The sequence below is a fragment of the Tarenaya hassleriana genome, unplaced genomic scaffold (assembly GCF_000463585.1).
Source record: "Tarenaya hassleriana unplaced genomic scaffold, ASM46358v1 Cleome28, whole genome shotgun sequence".
NCBI lineage: Eukaryota > Viridiplantae > Streptophyta > Magnoliopsida > Brassicales > Cleomaceae > Tarenaya > Tarenaya hassleriana.
The window spans coordinates 515189-534692 of NW_010966021.1; the positions used below are offsets into that span (position 1 = coordinate 515189).

Genomic DNA, 19504 nt, shown 5'->3' on the forward strand with positions numbered 1-19504 from the left:
ATATATGTATAAATACATGTATATTTTGTGTATATATATTTTATATATACATAACAAATATATATTATACATACATATATATGAATTCAAATATATATATATATATATATATTTCAATTGATTTTTCAATTAAAATCCAAATTTCCAACCGATGTCCGTTGGAATTTTTTTAAAAATTTTCAAAAAAATTTCCAACCGGCATCCGTTGGAATTCCGTTGGAATTGTTTTCTAACAAACATCCGTTGGAACTCCGTTAAAAATTTGCAACCGATTTTTCCAACGTTAATCCGTTGGAAATACCGTTGGAAATTTCCAACCCAATTTTTCAATTGAATACGTTGAAAATTCCGTTAAAAATTTTCAACGGGTGTTTCCAACGGATACCCGTTGGAAATTTTCAACGGAATTTCAACGGAAATCGTCGTTGAAACGCCGTTGAAAACCGTTGAAAATCCGTTGGAATTCGAGGATTTTTTTGTAGTGTATTGGGCTTTTGGGACGGTCTAAATCGAGTCCGAAGCTTGATTTGAATCCATCTTGAAACCCCAATTTTTTTGGGTCGGAAAATTTAGATCCGAAACCTGTTAATTTTCGGATTGGGTCACGCAGGATTTCGGATCTCGCACCTCAATTGACATGCGTATAAATATTTATAATTATAAATATGTATGAATGGAATGTAAATATATGAATGAGTTACGTGAATTTAAAGGGATTTAATATATGGATAGCTCCCACTCAAACCATTATTATTTTTGGGTCGATCTAATCCAATCCATTAATTTTTTTGGACTCAAATGGTTAGACCAAATGAGTTGTATAATCAAATTGACATCTCTAAATTTTGCCGCAAAAAAACACAGTCACCATACTGTAATTAATGCACTTAAGTTCTCTTGATGGAATATATCTTCAAAGTAGATTTTGGATAAGGCAATATTCGATCACATAGAGTACGCCACGTTTGATCGATTAAAACATCAAGAAGCCATATATATATATATATATATATATATATATATATATATATATGTATTTTGTAACAAAAAAGGGACAAATTAATAGGATTGTGTATCCTTCTGAAAAGGGACAGAGAATATGTGCGTATGGCCGTCATATAATTTGACAGACGACAACGAAATTCCGAGAGAGTTTTTATCCCGATTTGTAAAAGAGAGAATTTGTTATAATAATTATAATAATAATAATCGAATATATTAAATAAAAGAGAAAAAGGGAAATAAAATATCCAAATGGGGGGGGGGGGGACAAAGAAGATCACACATGACAACTTGTAATAACAAAGGAGTATAATTATTATTATTATTATTATCTGAAGCAGAGGCAATGGGCAATTCGGAACATAGGAATCCAACTCGCAACTAATGTTTCTTGTCCGTTTCACAACATGCACGATGCATGGTTGTGTTGTGCCTTTGGATTGAAGTGGTCACACCTTCTCTTAATTGGCTCCGTTGTCAACTTATTTACCCGAATCCAAAGTGATGTTGGGGGTTAAATCTTAATTTTTTTTACAGTTGAATTATACTGGATCGTATAATTAACTAAGATCATATCAAATTGAATCTTGATTTTTCTCTAATGGATTGATTTCGCGATGTAAGATCTGTATATATTAGTCCAATATTCAATCTAAACAATTTTTTCCGGGATAAGGCCTAATCACATCAGTTCAAGCATAGACAGGAATAGGGGCAAACGTAATATTCACGTAACACAATAATAATAATAAAATCAAATTAAACGAAATGATACAAATATATAAAAACGAACAGGAATGGCATGAAAAATTAAGCGATAGGGAGATGGGCTACGTATGCGGCTTCTGGATCACAACTGTGTGCAAGTAGTTAACAACACTTTGAAAAGCAACATACCATATATACATACATACATACATATGTGCATGCGTATGTGTGTATGTATATATGGATTTGTAATGAAATGAACATGTCATTTTTTGTGTCAGTACAATTGGGTTAAGTCCAACATTTTGGTACTTTTCATGACTCGTCTTTTTTTTGTTTCTTCCTAATGAAATTTCCCAAATGGACCACTCTCTCTCCCTCTCTCTCTACATATATATACATATATATATATATATATCTGTGATATGGTAACGTCTGTGACAGACATGATTTGTCTGATGTGATCACATGATTCGTTTTATCAAATATTCATGTTGTCATTTGTGATCACAAATCATTATGCTTCATCAAATATCCATCTTATGCAATGTGGACTCTCGCCCCAAAGCCCATTCAAATGCATATTAGGCCCATCACAGGCCCGATATGCACAAAAATGGTGGGGTAAAAAATGTAATCTAATGGGCCTATATTGGCCCATCTAAATATGCCTTGGATGATGCTACAATCATTCTACTGATGCAAAAAAAATAGGCCGACCCGAAAGCCCATATCTTTCTGTAAGACAACGTACTGTTTTAACCTTTGTAGACCAGACTGCGTGCTGTTTAATTTAGAGCTTTTTTAAAGCCCACTATCTTTCCATAAGACAATCATGTGCTGTTTTAACCTTGGTAGACCAGACTGCGTGCTGTTCAACATCACAGCCTCTTTTTAATGTATTTCTCGGTGGGTTGAGATGGGCTTGAACAAAACCCAGTTGGGCTTTTTTTGTCGAAGCACTTATAGAACTTACACGCGCACAATTAGCGCGTCATGTCCACCGCCACGAATTGCCCAATCCCTTTTTTTTATTTTGAAATTCTTTAAAAGTACAATTTATTTATTCATAATTTTTTTGTTAGATTATTTATACATAACTTATAGTTCTATTACAAAGAAACGAATTTTTTTAAATAAAATTTTACAACGCTAGATTAAATAATGCTATTTTATTAGCGTTTCGTTTATGTTATTAGAGTTGTGATTATTAAGTTGTTTAGATTAAAAAATAGCTATTAGTATTCTCTAATGAAGACGATCGAAGAGGACGACAATTAGGTCTACGTCTCGATCGTACGATGGCTTTAACCATGTTTATATTTGGTGCAACTCATCCCACAAATTAATTTCAAAATTTCCTTTCAACGTATGGTATATCATTTTTTAAATTCCATGTCAGCAAGCGGGCCACTAAAATTAACAAATGAATGAGTGGACGAAACATTTGTTTACATGTTGTACTGTTACAAACGATAACTTATGAGGGATATATGTCCAAAACATCAACCATAATAATAATAATAATAATAATAATAATAATAATAATAATAATGAGATGAATTGGTATTCTTATCAAAAAAAAAAAAACAATGAATAGACTCTTGTCATATTAGTAACAGCCCATATTAATTAGCTTTTTGGGTCGTTTTCAAAATTATGGTTTTTGATTCGTTGTTAAACTGATAAGTGATAATTAAGCAAACTATGTGACTTTTTAAAAATAAATCACCTAATTTATATGCTTAATTATTTTTAGATCGCCACGTGATTAATCATTTTTTTTTGTGCCATGGAAATATGGAAAAAAATATTGCTTATGTTGGGAATAAACCTATGGATTATATTTCAAGTTACAATAGTACAGTCATGCGATTTAATCCAAACTAACTATATGTGAAATTTAATACAAAAAAAAATATTTTCTCATCACTAATTTAGATTAAATAATGGGTTTTCCATTTGATGTCCTGTGACTTTTTTCCTTATATTATTTATCATGTCCGTTTGATTTTCATATAATATATTAATAGACACGCATTTTTCCCAAACTTTGTGAGAGAAATTATTGAAAGACCGAATGGAGTAGTGAGATATGCATTCATGTCAATATATGATCATATGGACCCGGATCACGATATAACAAACCAATTGCTTACTTTCAAAGTCAAATCTATTATTGCAAATAATACGTCTAATCATAATATCCATTGATATATATTCGACATGCAAGAGGATAATTTAGAAGATTATTTAAATCTGCATATATTTAAGACATTTTCAATTGTTACACGATTAGAAATATTTGGTTTGAAGGTCCAATTCTTTAATCCACTGATCTAAAAATCCTCAACAAATTTGCCAAATGTATTGTGAACGAGAGAGAGAGAGAGAGAGAGAGAGAGAGATGGTTGGGTTAGGTGCGTGTGGTTAAGGAGGCTCAAGCCCGACCGAACCAAAGTGGTTGAATCTGTGTCACGAACCAGTGGCTTAGGTCTGGTCCCGACCCAACTAACTATCGCAACAACACTTTTGAGTTTTTTTCCCCTTTATATCGACCAAAGATGTTTCTTACATAATAAGACAAAGAGATATTAAGATTAAAATTAATTAATTGATCAAAAGGTGGTTGAAATGTAAAATCTTTAGCATATGTAAAAAGCGATCGATGTTGAAGTACCAAATGCATTTAATTTTGGTACGACTATTTGTTAGAATTGGTAACGTGGTCTATCCAAATTAATGAATTTGGCTTTCCGGTTAGAGAGCAACATCCTTTTATATGCACCTATTTAGTGTTCACATATTATCACGCGGCATCTCTTTTTTCTTCTTTATTAAAGTCTTAGCATTAATATGCAATAACCTCTAATTTGGAATTTAATATTTAACTTTTTCATCACTAAAAAAAATCGTAAATACGGTAATCTCGTACCAAAACAGGGATAAAACCATCGCTGACAATAATAATACTCAAAATATAGCGGAGCAATTTTAATGATTAAATGATAACATATACATTTATGTTATATATAATGTGAAGTAACATTTTATTTTAGATAAAATCTCATATTCCCCACCAATTTTCGTTAATATTCCGATTTTCTACACCAATTTTTAATTAGACAAAAAATTACATCGTCATTTCCAAAAATCTCACACAAAATATTAAAATGTTTTACAATTTCTCTGGTATTCATAAACAATATTAAATTTAGTCAATTTTAATACTGTTCTGACATGCCATAAATAATCATATTATGTCAAATCATCATATTACGTCAAATCATCGTGTGGTAAATATGGACGGATCCACGTTAATATGAATGGAGGCATATGTCCCCATTTGTTTCCTTAGAAAAATTAAATTTCTTCATAAATTTTATATTATTTTGATTAAATTTTATAAATGCTTCCATTATAAAATGATGTTTGTCATATACAAAATTAAATTTGCCACCTTCTATAACTTTCCCTAGGTCCGCTACTGGTCATGTATATATATATTGATGTATATACTATAACAAACTTCCACTATTATAACGATCGATTTTATTTCAAGATGGTTAATGATGAATATTTTATTATGACAGAACCCCATTAGTTGAAACTTACATGGCAAAACCTCAATAACTATGATGGATAATGGGTTTCGTTAATTAGTCTATCACGTCATTATCTAATTATTCGGATATTTTAATTTGATTTAATGCTACACAATCGTTGGGTCAATTGATTATCCAATAAATCGTTTTCAGTTAGTTTTATAATGGATATGGCAAAGGAAAGTGAACAGGCGAACTGCCGGAAAGAGACCCCATGCAACATGCAAGTGGAACATTTCAACCCTTTTTTCAATTTGTGGACGGCGACATTTTAATTACTTTCATTTTTTAATTTTCTAATTTCATATAATATAATGCATATATAAAACCAATATGCTTCACATAGTTTAGCAGCCAACGATATATATGAATGAAATCTTCCATATCTTTTGGCACACATTAATTGAATCCTCTTATTCAAAACTAATTAGATGGAATCTTTCAATAATGTGTATATATATATATATATATATATATTATAAATGATTCATACTGCACCTGTTTGGTTGACTTTGACGAAGTGGGCTTTGGTATTTGTTTTAGAACATAAGGTAGATCATTAAATGTATCATATAAAATTATACATGCCCTAAAACTGTATAAAAAAAATGTGATGTGGAAGGGCGAATTAAAATACGGATTATAATATATAATGGTGGTTGAATTAGTGACGCAACTATTATTATATCTTATATATTTTCGAGCTAGGTTTATGTATATCTCACGCGTGTTGTCATATTCCGGTGCTTAAGCATAATAATGATAAGTATTTGGTCCGTTGATTATGACTGCCTAAAAAAAATTGAATTTTCAAAGCCATATGACTCATTGTATCGAAGTAACATTTGAAAATTTGACTCTTTGGGTCGTCTATGGTAAACGTTTGTTCATATGTCTTGTTATACAATAGCATCATGGCTCAATTAAAATATATGGGGTTGAAATAGATATATATATATATATATATGGCGGACCCAATTCGTTAGTTGTGGGGCATAAACCTCCATTCTTTTCATTAAAAAAAATTAATTTCATTATAAATTTTAAATAAAAATTATTAAATACCTCCATAAAAATTTTTGTCTTATCTCTTAAATCATAGTAAATTTTATACTCTCCAATGATAATTTTTTCTAGGTAAGTCCCTGAACATATATACATATTTATACACATCTATATATATATATACTAATATATATATAGATATATATTTACATACACATATATACAAACACATACAAATAAATATATATATATACATACATATACATACATATATATACAGATATATACATATATATAATTAAATTTTGAATAGCTCACTCAATCAAATTTTGAATAACATGGAATGTATATCTACATATAGTATTATGATAAATTCTTATGTTATAATACCGAACTTCTTATACCATAATTAATCGTATGTGTAATTCGATGTTTCTGAATAGATTATATACGTATATATATATATATAATAACTATGATACGTATACAAAATGGATACAATACAGTACATGTGAAGAATACACCATTATTGCAGATATGCTAATAATAGTCACAGGACAAAATTCGATTTGATTCTGCTAAATTCGAGCAGAGATTCAGACAGAGAGATTCATATGGTTCTTCCGTGATTTATCAGTGGGACCCACTGTAAAGGATGACGTGGCGTGTTAATCTCCTTAATGAAGAGGCAATTATGCGTTTTTTGAAGAAGAAAATGAACCGAAAGGCTTACACGGGTTTCGGGTTTTTACGATCCTTTAACGAAAAAGAGACGGAAGGTGGCTTACACGAGTTGGGCTTTGTCTGGAACAGCACCACCTCGGTGGTTCCCATCGTAGCTGACGTGGATTATACATTTGGATAAAAGTTTTATCTTTATCCTCTTTCGAACATTTATTATGTCTTCCTTTTTTTTTTTGTCAAAATATCATTTCTTCCTTGGCTCTTGCCTGAAATAGATTGGATAAAACGTGCCGTCTTAAAACATCCCATGATATATGTGTATATATATATATGTCCAAAATATAAAAATAAAAATAGCAAATACAAACACAGTTTCTCATTTTTTTTTTCAAAAATCCCCATAAAATTTAATTTGTACAATGCATAAAATTTTAAAAAAAAAACAACTAAAAAAGGTTTTTTTATGTGTTTTTTACATATAATATTTATCTTCTCACAGGTTATATATGTGTGTCTATATATATATATCTTTAATTATTTGTGTAGAAACCACAACTGATTCTAAATTTGGCATAAACTAAAAAACTTGCTATTGTTTTTCTCGTCCACAACATTTATTTTAGAGAACATAAAGTTAATATTTATATAACCAGGATGGTTCCCGAGCTTTCAGTCCGACTACATCGACTGAAATTCGGGACTAATCTTTGTATAAGGACCATTTTGATTTAGAAATTACATATCTTTCCACAAGTGGAATCGAACCAAGGACCTTGAAAATGATTTTGTCATCTCTCAACCACTAAACTATTGTTGGATACACGTTTTTTTATTTCCCCATCCATGAAATTCTGAGTTAATAATATGTTTGGATCTATGAATATTAGAATTTTTTTGTATAACAACTCAATATATATATATATATATGTATATATACACGTGTATATGTATGATAGAATAACTTTTCAGTTGTACATTAAATTATTCAAAATATTTTGATAAATCGAGCAAGCATAAGCATTGAATCTAAGTGTTGGAAATTCTGATAAAACTAGACAAGTTCGATGTTATCCTCTTTTATTATTAATCTATGTTTCTCTATATATACATGTATATGTAAAAAAGAAAATAGAGGATTGCATTCTTTGTTAGCATAGGTTATCCGCTCCAATATATTTCCATTTCGAAATTTATGATTCACACAAAATTAAAAATAAATATCGGAAATCATTTTAAATTGACCATGATTTTCTAAGAGTTTATTTTGACCGTCATCTCAATTATCAGAAAACAACAAACAATAGGCATATGATTGTTATTAATATTATTAAATCTTATTGGTAAGGAAAATCATAGATGCTTGGCTTAATATGTTATTATTCTTTTGTTTTAGTTGTAAGTAAGATATAGCTTAAGTTCAAGCCATAACTTGTTAACAACTAAGAATGATCATCTTTTTTTTTTTCGTTTTCCTCTTTTCCCCAGAATATAATGTTTAATGTGCTATTTTTTTTAATGCATGCGGCATATATAACAAAAAATCATATAATATGCAGTAACAATATACATAAAAGCCACGTGTCCATCCACGATTGGTTAATAGAAGGCTCAATTGGTAAAGCTTAAGCGTCGAAGAAGTTGCGTCACGGATGCGGCAACTTGACGTTCTTAACGAACCACGATTGTGAACTAAACCCTTATCTGATCTTACAGTTACTGTTTACATTTATATTCGTATTATTAGTTGTGGTGTTAACTGCCATATTTGAATATGAAAATTTTCAATTGTAACATTAATCAATATCAACACAAAATCCTGTTAGATATAATGTAATAATCTACTATTAAATATTATGATCGCAAAGTTTAGTAGTCCAAGATTACCTGCCATGTAAAGAATATCATTTTGGAAATTTTAAAAAAAATTATATGGAATATATATTATAATTCACTTATATTAATCAAAACAAAATCTAAACAAAAGTTACGAATGTAATTAACTGTAATAATCTCCAAATTGATGACAGTTAGAAATGGATATTTTAAATAGGCTTATCTTCCATTCAAAAGACATGTTAAGAAAAATTAAAAAACATGCATAGGAATCGACCTGACAAATAAACAAAAATAAACTTCACACGTTATTATCTCAAAACTATTTTCAAACCTAAATTCGAGTTTCCATTTACGAAAAAGTATTTATCTCAATTTTATCGGTCCTCTACAAAATGTATTAGGATTAAAGGTACGATAAACTTCTAAATTATAAAAAAAAAACAGAACAACTGCGAAATAAAATACATGATCGATCTTAGTATTGAAATGCATCTTCCATATGAGAATCCAATTCAATATTCATTGTCTGAAATGAGGTAAATCGTGTAAGAATTAATTACTTTTAGTTTAAATAATTACGATACAAAATTTTATTAGTTTGTGATATTTATCGTTAATTTTAAAAAATAATCCCCATTTGCTTATATATATATATATATAGAGAGAGAGAGAGAGAGAGAGAGAGCAAAAGCAAAGATGAAAAACGTAAAATCACACGACTCATACGTAGAAACAAATCAGCCGCCCAAAGAAAAGAGATGGGTCCCACGTTTTGCTTCTTTTTCCGTTCCAAGTATATATAGAAAAACTTGCGAATCTTCATACATAGAAACATAGATGTTAGATATACATACATAGACATACGTGTCCGCCTATATGTATATATATATATAGTTTCAGGAGCCTCATTGCTTCAGACCCAGAAAAGCTCCTTCACAGAGTTTTTTTTTAAAGAAGAATCTTCTTCCCCGAATTCCCTCATTTCTCCAAAAGGTTTCATTTTTCCAAAAAGGGAGGAAAAACACACACATGGGTTCGAGACTGAGAGATAAAGGATGGATACTTCTGGTGATTCTTTGTTGTTCGTCGATTTCTTCGGTAAAAGGCGCAGTGTCATACGATCACAAGGCTGTGATCATCAATGGGCAGCGAAGGATCCTTCTTTCTGGGTCCATTCACTACCCAAGAAGCACTCCTGAGGTTAATTTTCATTTCCTCCAAGCTTTTATACCGCGCTTTTGCAGAATCCAAGTGTGTTTGTTCTGGTTTCTCTGACCATTTCTCCTTGAATTCGGTGGCAGATAGGGTTTTTTCTCTGTTTTTTCCCTGAAAATATTTATCTGTTTTCTCGATGACCGCCCACTGATTTCATGGAATGTGGGTTCACTCCAAGCTTTTCCCCTCACGTGGGTTACTCCATGCTTCTGTTCTGTCTGTGTAGATGTGGTCCGACCTTATACAAAAGGCGAAAGATGGAGGCTTGGACGTGATACAGACTTATGTCTTTTGGAACGGACATGAGCCTTCTCCCGGAAACGTAAATTCAAAACCTTTTAATTTTATTTTTCTCGATATATATACTCACAAATAATTCTTGTATCTAATTCTCATGACGTCGTGAACTGTGTTCTGTGTGTATTTTTCAAAGTATTATTTCGAGGACAGGTATGATCTGGTGAGGTTCATAAGGGTGGTGCAAAAAGCCGGTCTCTATGTTCATCTCAGGATCGGCCCTTATGTCTGCGCTGAGTGGAATTTTGGGTAAAAACCTTAAAAGAAACCTTCGGTTTTCAAAATTTAATAAATAAATTAAAAAAAAACTAACTAAATTTGGAGAATGATGTATTGATATGTGATGACGGTGCAGGGGGTTCCCCGTTTGGCTCAAATATGTGCCTGGAATTGCCTTCAGGACTAATAATGGACCCTTCAAGGTCACCCACTTTCCTCTGTGTTTTTGTGGTAAATGAGTGATTAATCAATTTGTGTGGGGGGGAATGATGATGATGATGATGATGATGATGGTGATGATGAAGGCCGCCATGCAAAAATTCACTCAGAAGATTGTGGGAATGATGAAAGCAGAGAAGCTGTTTGAGACACAAGGAGGGCCCATCATTCTCTCGCAGGTTATAAGATATACAGTTACAAAAAACAAACCTGAATTGTTTGTCAGAATCATATCATTAGCCAATTATTATTGTTATTATTTATAGATGTCTATGATTTTATGTGTTGGGCAGATAGAGAATGAGTATGGACCAGTGGAATGGGAGATAGGAGCACCAGGCAAAGCATACACAAAATGGGCAGCTGAAATGGCCGTGGGACTCTCCACTGGTGTCCCCTGGATTATGTGCAAGCAAGAAGATGCCCCTGGCCCTATTGTACCTCTCCCTCTCTCTCCCTCTCCTTTCCTATTTCCCTGAAATCATATATATATATATATACACACACACGCATTTTTATATTATTAATAACAATTTGTCAAAAGGAGGAGTTTAATTATCTTGTCATTTTGTGAGTTTTACATGTCCAAAAGATTCTGATTTCTCCTTTGGTTGGTGGGTTACCCCCTATATATATATACACATACATTCTTGGGGACATTTGTCAGATATCGTCTTCTTCTAGGGAGTTGAACACTAACAAAGATATATATATATATATATATATATATATATATATATGCAATGTCCTTGTATCATGGATTATAATGCAATCATGCATTGTCACATTAGGTTATATAAATGTGAGATGCTCCAAGCCACATCACATGGGGCATGAAAGTCGGTCCAAGACCATGCTTCTTGAGAAGCCAGCCTCCTCTGATTCATCAGGCCAATGAGCTGCTGCTGCACCACGGAACCACCTCTGCAAGAAAAATATGCCAAAAGATGCTGCAGAAGGTAGCCATTGCCTTTATGAGACCTTGGCCCCTGTCTTAATCTAAAATCAACAATTACACAATTCATCAACTTTCAAAAGGTCTTGAGAAACTTACCACGCATCCAAAGAGGAAACCCGTATGATGAATCCGAAAATTCGCCCCTTCAGAGCTTCTTGCCCAACCTGGGGAAGACATGAACATTGATAAAAAAAATCTAATGATGTTATGTTTAAACTATGAAAGATAGACACATGCAACGGTTTCTACTGCGAGAATTTCAAGCCGAATTCAGACAACAAGCCCAAGATGTGGACAGAGAACTGGACTGGTTGGTAAGTCACGCACATATGTTAGCTTTTAAAAAAGAAATATTTTTATTTACCTGTGCGTTTGTCGGTCTGAAATCCCTCTCAGGTTCACGGAGTTTGGCGCTGCGGTTCCGTACAGACCAGTAGAAGACATTGCATTCTCTGTGGCACGCTTCATACAAAACGGCGGCTCCTTCGTCAATTACTACATGGTAAAAAGGACACTCATAATCACAGCTTCTGTCATTTTGTAAAAGAATTTTAAAAAAAAAAAGATCAAACAGTTAAAATTGGCCAAACATTTTTTCACGTGATAAATTCAGTACCATGGAGGGACGAACTTTGACAGGACAGCCGGTGAATTCGTCGCAACGAGCTATGACTACGATGCTCCTCTTGATGAATATGGTAAAAAGCTTCTAAACCTCCTGTAAATACCAACAAAAATTACCGCAAATGTATGAATGATTACCGAACTTTTTATTTGGTGAAAAAAATCTCAAAAGGTTTACCAAGAGAACCGAAATGGAGCCATTTGAGAGAGTTGCATAAGGTCATCAAGTTATGTGAGCCGGCTTTGGTTTCCGTTGATCCCACCGTCACATGGCTCGGAGCCAAGCAAGAAGTAAGGATGAGTCTTCATTGTTATACCCTGAAACATCCCCTGAATATGTATCACAGAGAGAGTGCATCATACCTCATATACGTACGGACTTGAAGGGCCGTCTGATTTTCGTGTGTTGTTTCAGGCTCATGTGTTCAAGTCCAAGTCCTCATGTGCTGCCTTTCTCTCGAATTACGACCCGGATTCTGCGGTGAGAGTCACGTTCTGGGGACTTCCGTATGATTTGCCTCCATGGTCTGTCAGCATTCTACCTGATTGCAAAACGGTGTATCACAACACTGCCAAGGTAAATACAGTAAAGCATACCCTCGTAAATCTCGGGCTGAGAATTGCATATTGATGATCTTGATCTGGTAATGTGATGGATACAGGTTTATGCCAAGGGTGTACACATGAATATGATCCCAACTGGTGTCCATTTCTCATGGGAATCATACAACGAGGAAACCCTTTCTGGGAATGATGACGGTACTTTTACACTGAATGGGCTCGTGGAACAGATAAGCATGACCAGAGACAAGACTGACTATCTCTGGTACTTCACAGAGTAAGTGAGGTTTTTTGAACTTTTTGACTGTATGAAAACCTCAGAATCTTGATAATGCATCCGTAACGAGTAATTGCCCAGTGAACTTACTGATCTATTCTTCTCTGTTCATGAATCTCCAGCATCACAATCGGTCATGATGAGAAGTTCTTGAAGACCGGTGACAACCCTCTTCTGACCATTTGGTCCGCTGGCCATGCACTCCATGTCTTTGTCAATGGACAACTAGCAGGTAGGTGTAATCAGATATGCAATAAGAAGCCTTGAAGCTGAGTTGCTCGTGTCGTGTGTTGAAAGCCTATATTTCTCTGATTCAGGGACTGTATATGGAAGCTTAGACAACCCGAAACTAACCTTTAGCCAGAAGATCAAGTTATATGCAGGAGTGAATAAGCTTGCTCTGTTGAGCGTCGCAGTGGGTCTCGCGGTGAGTTTTCTCAATACATCAACAGATGTCTATTCCATGTTTATGCTCCCAGAAAATGATAATGTTCTAAGCTTTTGAAGCTCTTCCTTACTCGCAGAACGTCGGGGTGCATTTTGAGACATGGAATGTTGGGGTTCTTGGTCCGGTCTCCTTGAAGGGAATGAATTCCGGAACATGGGACATGTCCAAATGGAAATGGTCCTATAAGGTTCTGACTTCTTAGGTTACTAAAATTCATCTTATCTATCATTGGGTTTTAACCGATCATCATGACAGCAGATTAAACAAACATGTCTTCACATGATTTGAACAGATTGGTCTGAAAGGAGAAGCTCTGAGTCTTCATACTGTCACGGGAGATTCCTCCCTGAAATGGGTAGCAGGGTCGCTAGTGGCGAAAAAGCAACCTTTGACCTGGTACAAGGTAAGAGAGACAGAAGAATAAATCATGTCTGCCAAAAGACACAGATCAATATAACAAAAACTGAAAGCTGGTGCGAATATCTCCATCTTGTCGCAGGCTACTTTCAACACACCAGCAGGCAATGAACCATTGGCTCTGGACATGAACACTATGGGGAAAGGCCAAATTTGGATAAATGGCCGAAACATTGGACGCCATTGGCCTGGGTACACAGCTCGTGGGAACTGCGGCCGTTGCAGCTATACTGGAACTTTCACTGAGAAGAAATGTCTGAGTAACTGTGGAGAAGCTTCTCAAAGATGGTAGGAGAAATCCGTACCTCTGCTTTGGCCCCCTTCCTACTTTCTGTTGGTCGAAATCTAATTCAGTTGGACTGAGAAACTTCTGGATTTCTTTTATCAGGTACCATGTGCCTCGTTCGTGGCTGGAGCCATCTGGGAACCGCCTGGTGGTGCTTGAGGAGTGGGGAGGTGACCCTTATGGGATCACTCTAGTGAGAAGAACAAACGCATGAAGCTTCTGGCTTGGCTTTTCCATGACAGAAGCTGTTTCCTTGTTTCTGGCTCTGCTTTTAAGATGGGGCAAAAGCTGGAAATTGTGAATTTGTGCAGTTGGTACAAGAAGACAACTTACAAATACCGGAGATGATTGGCTAATATGAATGAATAGCATTTGTATTCTGTCTAATAATGCACTGCAAATGTACACAGTATAAGAGAATAAAGATTACTTTTATTAATATGAAATTTGTGTTACAAAGGAATGCATGTATATAGAATGAGAAACGATACAAATATGTTAATATGCCATAATATAAATATATCTAAATATTCTAAACTTATAAATATCTCAATATACCAATACACAGAACATTTTACAAAATAAATATATAGAAGGCAATGGATTTCAGTTACCTGCTTCTGAATAACACTTTCCTATTTACTGTCTTCTGTATCTTCGTTGTGATCTGCTCAAATAGCTCCTCAATTTGAATCCTTTTCTTGGTTACCGCTTTGCCCAAAATGAAACAGAAATGGTACGAGTCAGGCTGAAGGTGGCATTTACAGCCTTAGTCACTGTGATTATGTGAAGACAATTTGCAAGTCAATTTCGCAGTAACATTTTCCAAATCTTTGTTGACCTGTGGTTCTTCTCGCCCTAGGCTTCTCCAGTGTATCAGTCTAATGTTTAAGTCATTTAGCACTGAGTTTCCTTCTTCTTTACTGTGAAGTTGAATCAGCCGGTCGATGCATTTGACCAAGTACTTACTGGATCTTTGTCTAACCTGGTCAATAAACTCCAGTGCCTTTTCTTCAGTTTCAGAAATTGATGCAGACATACTCTCCATGGTGTCGGTTAAGTTGAAAACAAGACGGGCGCCTTCAAGGGCCTCCAGCTTTGTAAACTCATCTGACAACTTCGCTGAAGTTTTAGAGCTCCCTTTTGTTTGTTTGTATCCGGTACTCTGAATTTTATTCAAGGCAAGAATTTTCCCAGTTGCAACATAATGCAGGAGCAGTTCACAACCATCATCTGTTACAGAATATGAAGAGCCAACCAATATCCCAATCACGACTCTTCTAGTTAACAATCTGTTCTGAAGGCCAGGGCTAACAGAAGCGCTTGCTTTTGAACATTCAAAAACTGAATGGAAGATTCTGTTGTGAAATTCTTCAAGAAAGAGTTCCAGAACGCTGGGATCTTCGGCTTTGTTAAGAACATTCTTTCCTGATTTCTTCCTCTTTCCAAAAGTAGTAACCCTAAGATGTGCCTTGGAGCTGTATTTTTTGCTGGTCCACAACTGACCAACTCTTATCAAAGAGTTGGTCAGTGAATCTTGATTGATTTCACTTGTAGGATTCAGAACCCAAGCAATGTATCTTGCTGCAGCAGAGTAAATACCTTCAACAGAACATGCTTGTCTACTGTAAGCCGTCCCTGAAGTGTATTTCCCATGGTAACCTTCTTCGGAGAAGAGTATGGCGGAAGCAAAATAAAACCAGTCTGGGAAGTTAATAGCCAAAGCCCTGCCAAAATGCAGTATCATGCAAATGTCATGTACAAATCTCAAACTCAAACATTTGGGAACCGATCTGCAGTCCATGTAAAGCAACCTTTCAGATTTTCAGGAAAAAAAATTACCATTGAGATCTGTCATCTATTGACTGCATATTTACCGGGGTTGTCTTGCTATTGGATTCAGACTGTGGTTGCCTAGCAATATCAACTGGTTCACTGACAACACAAGCTAAGCTGACAAGAGCTTCGGAAGTCAAAGGGCCGGTCAAAATTCTCAGAAGCTGGTGCCTGCAAAGGAAATATGCATCAGAGAAAGGCAACTTGGAACCCAGTTCCTCTGGTATACCCCACCGTGAAGGTCTTGAAATTGTGTCCATAATTGCAGTGACCAAACTGGCAAGGAAATCAACAATACAAGCAAGTCCCCTGGCATTAAAAGATGAAAATGGAATCATTTACACAGGTAAGGATTAAACATGAAACGGGAGAGTAATATGGTTTTTATTCCTGATCATATTAAACGAGGGGAAGATATACATGGTGCAGTAGACTTCCATGTGATTCAGTTGAAAACTCACGTAAGCAGGAACCACTTGTGTAAGAGGGATCTGGTTTTGATAAACATTGAAGGAGAAAGCACTAGGCACGTGACCACGTCATGCCAATCTGCCTTTTCGAAGAGCTCCTTATTCAGACAAAGGAAAGGCCTCTCCATCACATCTTGCAGAATTCGCGAAACATCCTCCTTCAAACACAATGGATCCAGATACCAGAATAGGCTCCTGGCATACAAAACAATGCTAAAACGGTCAAACTTTATGAAAAAATGAGAGGAAAAAAAGATTACGTCAAACAAAAGAATATGTTGTCGTAGGCAAACCTCAGTGAAATATCATGGCTCTCTATAGAAGATTGTCCTGGCAAGTGACCGAGTTTCAAGACAGCTTTATTTCTTCCCTCCTCTAATTTTGGATGTGCGATAAGTCTGAACGGAAGCAAATGTTGGTAGGAAGATGTTGAAGCTGCTGACCTTACAAGGGCTTGGAACAACATTGGACTCAGTCTTCCTGCCACACCAAAGCATCTTTCAGAAATGATCACAAAACACGAATTGAACGAAATCATAGAGACTCGAAAAAGGAAAGCTGAGGATGACCCCACGAAAAGGTAAGTCAAAACCCACCATTTCCCCTCAATTTATCAATAATATCCTTAAACAGTAGGACAAATTCCTCCGAGCTACGAGATAATATCGAGCTTCCAATCTGTAAAGTTTCCTCATTCTGATGCCGAAGTACCTTACAAGCGACTGAAGATGATAAAGCACTAACAACTGACTTCACCAGATACTCAATCGTTGAATCAAAAACCTAGAATTTCAGAAAATGACGCCAATAAGAAGCCTGAAAACCAAGAACCAATCAAAATCTAAACCTTAATCTAAGAAGACTGGCCTGAGGCGCCTTGAAGCACATTAGAGACAGTGCCGCATCCAAAACCATAACCCTAGAATCGTCGCTAAGGCTCAGAGCGATGTTCAGCTCAGAAATCGAGAGCTCCAGAGACGACGATGCTTCCATATCGTCTTCATCGTGATTTTCCGGGCTGATATGTTGGATCCGGGAAGCTAACACGGCCAATAAATCGGAGATCGCCGGCGGAGATGACATCGATTCGCATAGTAGACGGCGAGGAGAAGTCCTTCTTCTGATGTGGCGGACTTTCCCGCCACAGTCTACTACGGTTTCATGACGGCGTTTGGGCTTTTCACTAGGCCCATATTTATGCTGCCCAATATTTTAAAAGCCCAATTCCTCGAAACGTAAATATATTGCATGGTTTTCATTCATAAATTCCAACCCTACTATCTATATAAGCGACCGTCTATACGATTGATGTGCCATTAACTATATAATATATTGAAATATTCGCTTGAACCGTGAAAATTTACGAAAGAGTACCAAAAGGGACTATATAGCTACGACTAGCTAGTTTCTAATTAACAGTGTTGTAACGTAACCCTAACCTTCCCTAATTAGCCCTTCGTAATTGCAACCCACGTTTTTTCTTCGGACCTCATGATTAACAAATGACGAAAATGCCCAAATAGTTTCGAAAGCAAATTTGTCTCGCTGCGCGAAATGACAAAAAGGTCCAACCCCCTTTCACCTAGAAATTTGAACTGGACTGAGACTGAGCCAGTTGGGTCAAACACAGTCGTCTTCGTCTTCTTCGCCTATGAACCTAACAAGTGAATCATCGTCGTCATCATCAAATGCGTTCGTACGGCTGCTACCACCACGCGCTTCCACTTCATGTGAACCCCACGCTCCGATCAGGCCACGCGCGTCGACGCTCGCCATTACCGACGCGTCGGAGTCGGAGAACGAAGATCCGCAGCTCTCCTCGTTTCCGTTTATGGTGATGTATCCCGGCGAAGTCGCCGACTGGAAAATCACCGACGTCGCGTACGGATCCTCGATGAACCTCAACGGGCAATCCCGCGACGGATCTCCTCCGCCGCCGCCACCGCCGTCGTCCTCCAGAAGCTTCATCAAATCCTCCGCGATGAACTCCTCGCCCTCGCCGCCGATCATCCACGTCATCATGTCATCCTCCGCCGCGGTGGCCTTTCCGTTGTCGTCTTCTCTCTTCCTCGTTTCCTCCATTTTCGTCTTTGTTCAACAGAGCATGTTCTTCTTCGCGCCCATTCTTCCTCGGCTATATATATTCACATATATGTGTATGTATATATATATATATATATGTCTCATCAAATTGATCCCAACCGTCTGACTCGGGATGATAGCTTTGTGTGTATCGTTATAATGCTGGACGAACGGAAGTGTTGAAATATGTTACACGTTTGGAATTTATATCATATATTATAATCGTATGTATGTACACCAAAAGCAATTAAAATATGTTACCAAATTAAAATTCAATTTTTTATTCAACTAATTTTCAACTCTCTTCATTCTGTAAATTCTAATTTTTATTTTTTCTTAACTATTTTTAAATATATATAAACCCAAGTTTCATAACTCAATAAATAAATCATCTCGAACTCTCTACAACTGTTATTTTGGGGACTTTATTATAAACACGTGGAAGGAATCAATGCCGAAATTGCCAAAACTAAACAACCTGAGGTGCGGTGGGTGGGTAGTTAAAATTCAAAACTTTGTCGGGCTATTATGTGATAAATCCAAAGTGGTTGGGGGTTAATTAAATTAGTTTAAACGAAAAGACGAAAATGGGTTCGGACGGACTTGAAAATTACGGAGAAGGGCAATTCAGTGTGGATCCAAACCAATCGGTTTAATCCGGCTCAAACCGGTAAATCTCAATGACGTGAATTTGCCTTTGAACAGGATATGTACGCTGCGATAGGAGATAACCACAGCCTGTCCCCCCCCCCCCC

At 35.7% G+C, this 19504-nt stretch overlaps 3 protein-coding genes across 4 annotated transcripts; 1 reads left to right on the forward strand and 2 right to left on the reverse strand.

Annotated features, from left to right (window-relative positions):
* The first annotated feature begins 9700 nt into the window (after positions 1-9700).
* On the forward strand, positions 9701-14802 carry LOC104817756 (beta-galactosidase 12-like). 2 transcript variants are annotated; one of them, XM_010547046.2, is made up of 18 exons: positions 9705-10040; positions 10282-10377; positions 10489-10601; positions 10708-10774; positions 10877-10969; positions 11084-11227; positions 11974-12062; positions 12145-12250; positions 12362-12446; positions 12545-12663; positions 12788-12949; positions 13035-13210; positions 13333-13442; positions 13528-13637; positions 13735-13845; positions 13951-14061; positions 14158-14363; positions 14464-14802. In XM_010547046.2, the coding sequence occupies exons 1-18, from the start codon at positions 9870-9872 to the stop codon at positions 14573-14575; spliced, it is 2181 nt and encodes a 726-aa protein (XP_010545348.1). In that variant the 5' UTR covers positions 9705-9869; the 3' UTR covers positions 14576-14802. The 2 variants fall into 2 exon arrangements, with proteins under 2 accessions (XP_010545349.1, XP_010545348.1); XM_010547047.2 differs by lacking the exons at positions 14158-14363; positions 14464-14802 and having other exon boundaries at positions 9701-10040; positions 13735-13860; positions 13951-14043.
* On the reverse strand, positions 14591-17770 carry LOC104817755. The gene is made up of 6 exons (XM_010547045.1): positions 17535-17770; positions 17264-17450; positions 16961-17147; positions 16659-16862; positions 16204-16506; positions 14591-16088 (listed from the first exon to the last, which is right to left on the reverse strand). The coding sequence occupies exons 1-6, from the start codon at positions 17748-17750 to the stop codon at positions 15131-15133; spliced, it is 2055 nt and encodes a 684-aa protein (XP_010545347.1). The 5' UTR covers positions 17751-17770; the 3' UTR covers positions 14591-15130.
* Positions 17771-18273: 503 nt separating this feature from the next.
* On the reverse strand, positions 18274-19007 carry LOC104817754. The gene has a single exon (XM_010547044.2). It carries the CDS (start codon positions 18747-18749, stop codon positions 18288-18290), a length of 462 nt encoding a protein of 153 aa, XP_010545346.1. The 5' UTR covers positions 18750-19007; the 3' UTR covers positions 18274-18287.
* Positions 19008-19504: the final 497 nt, after the last annotated feature.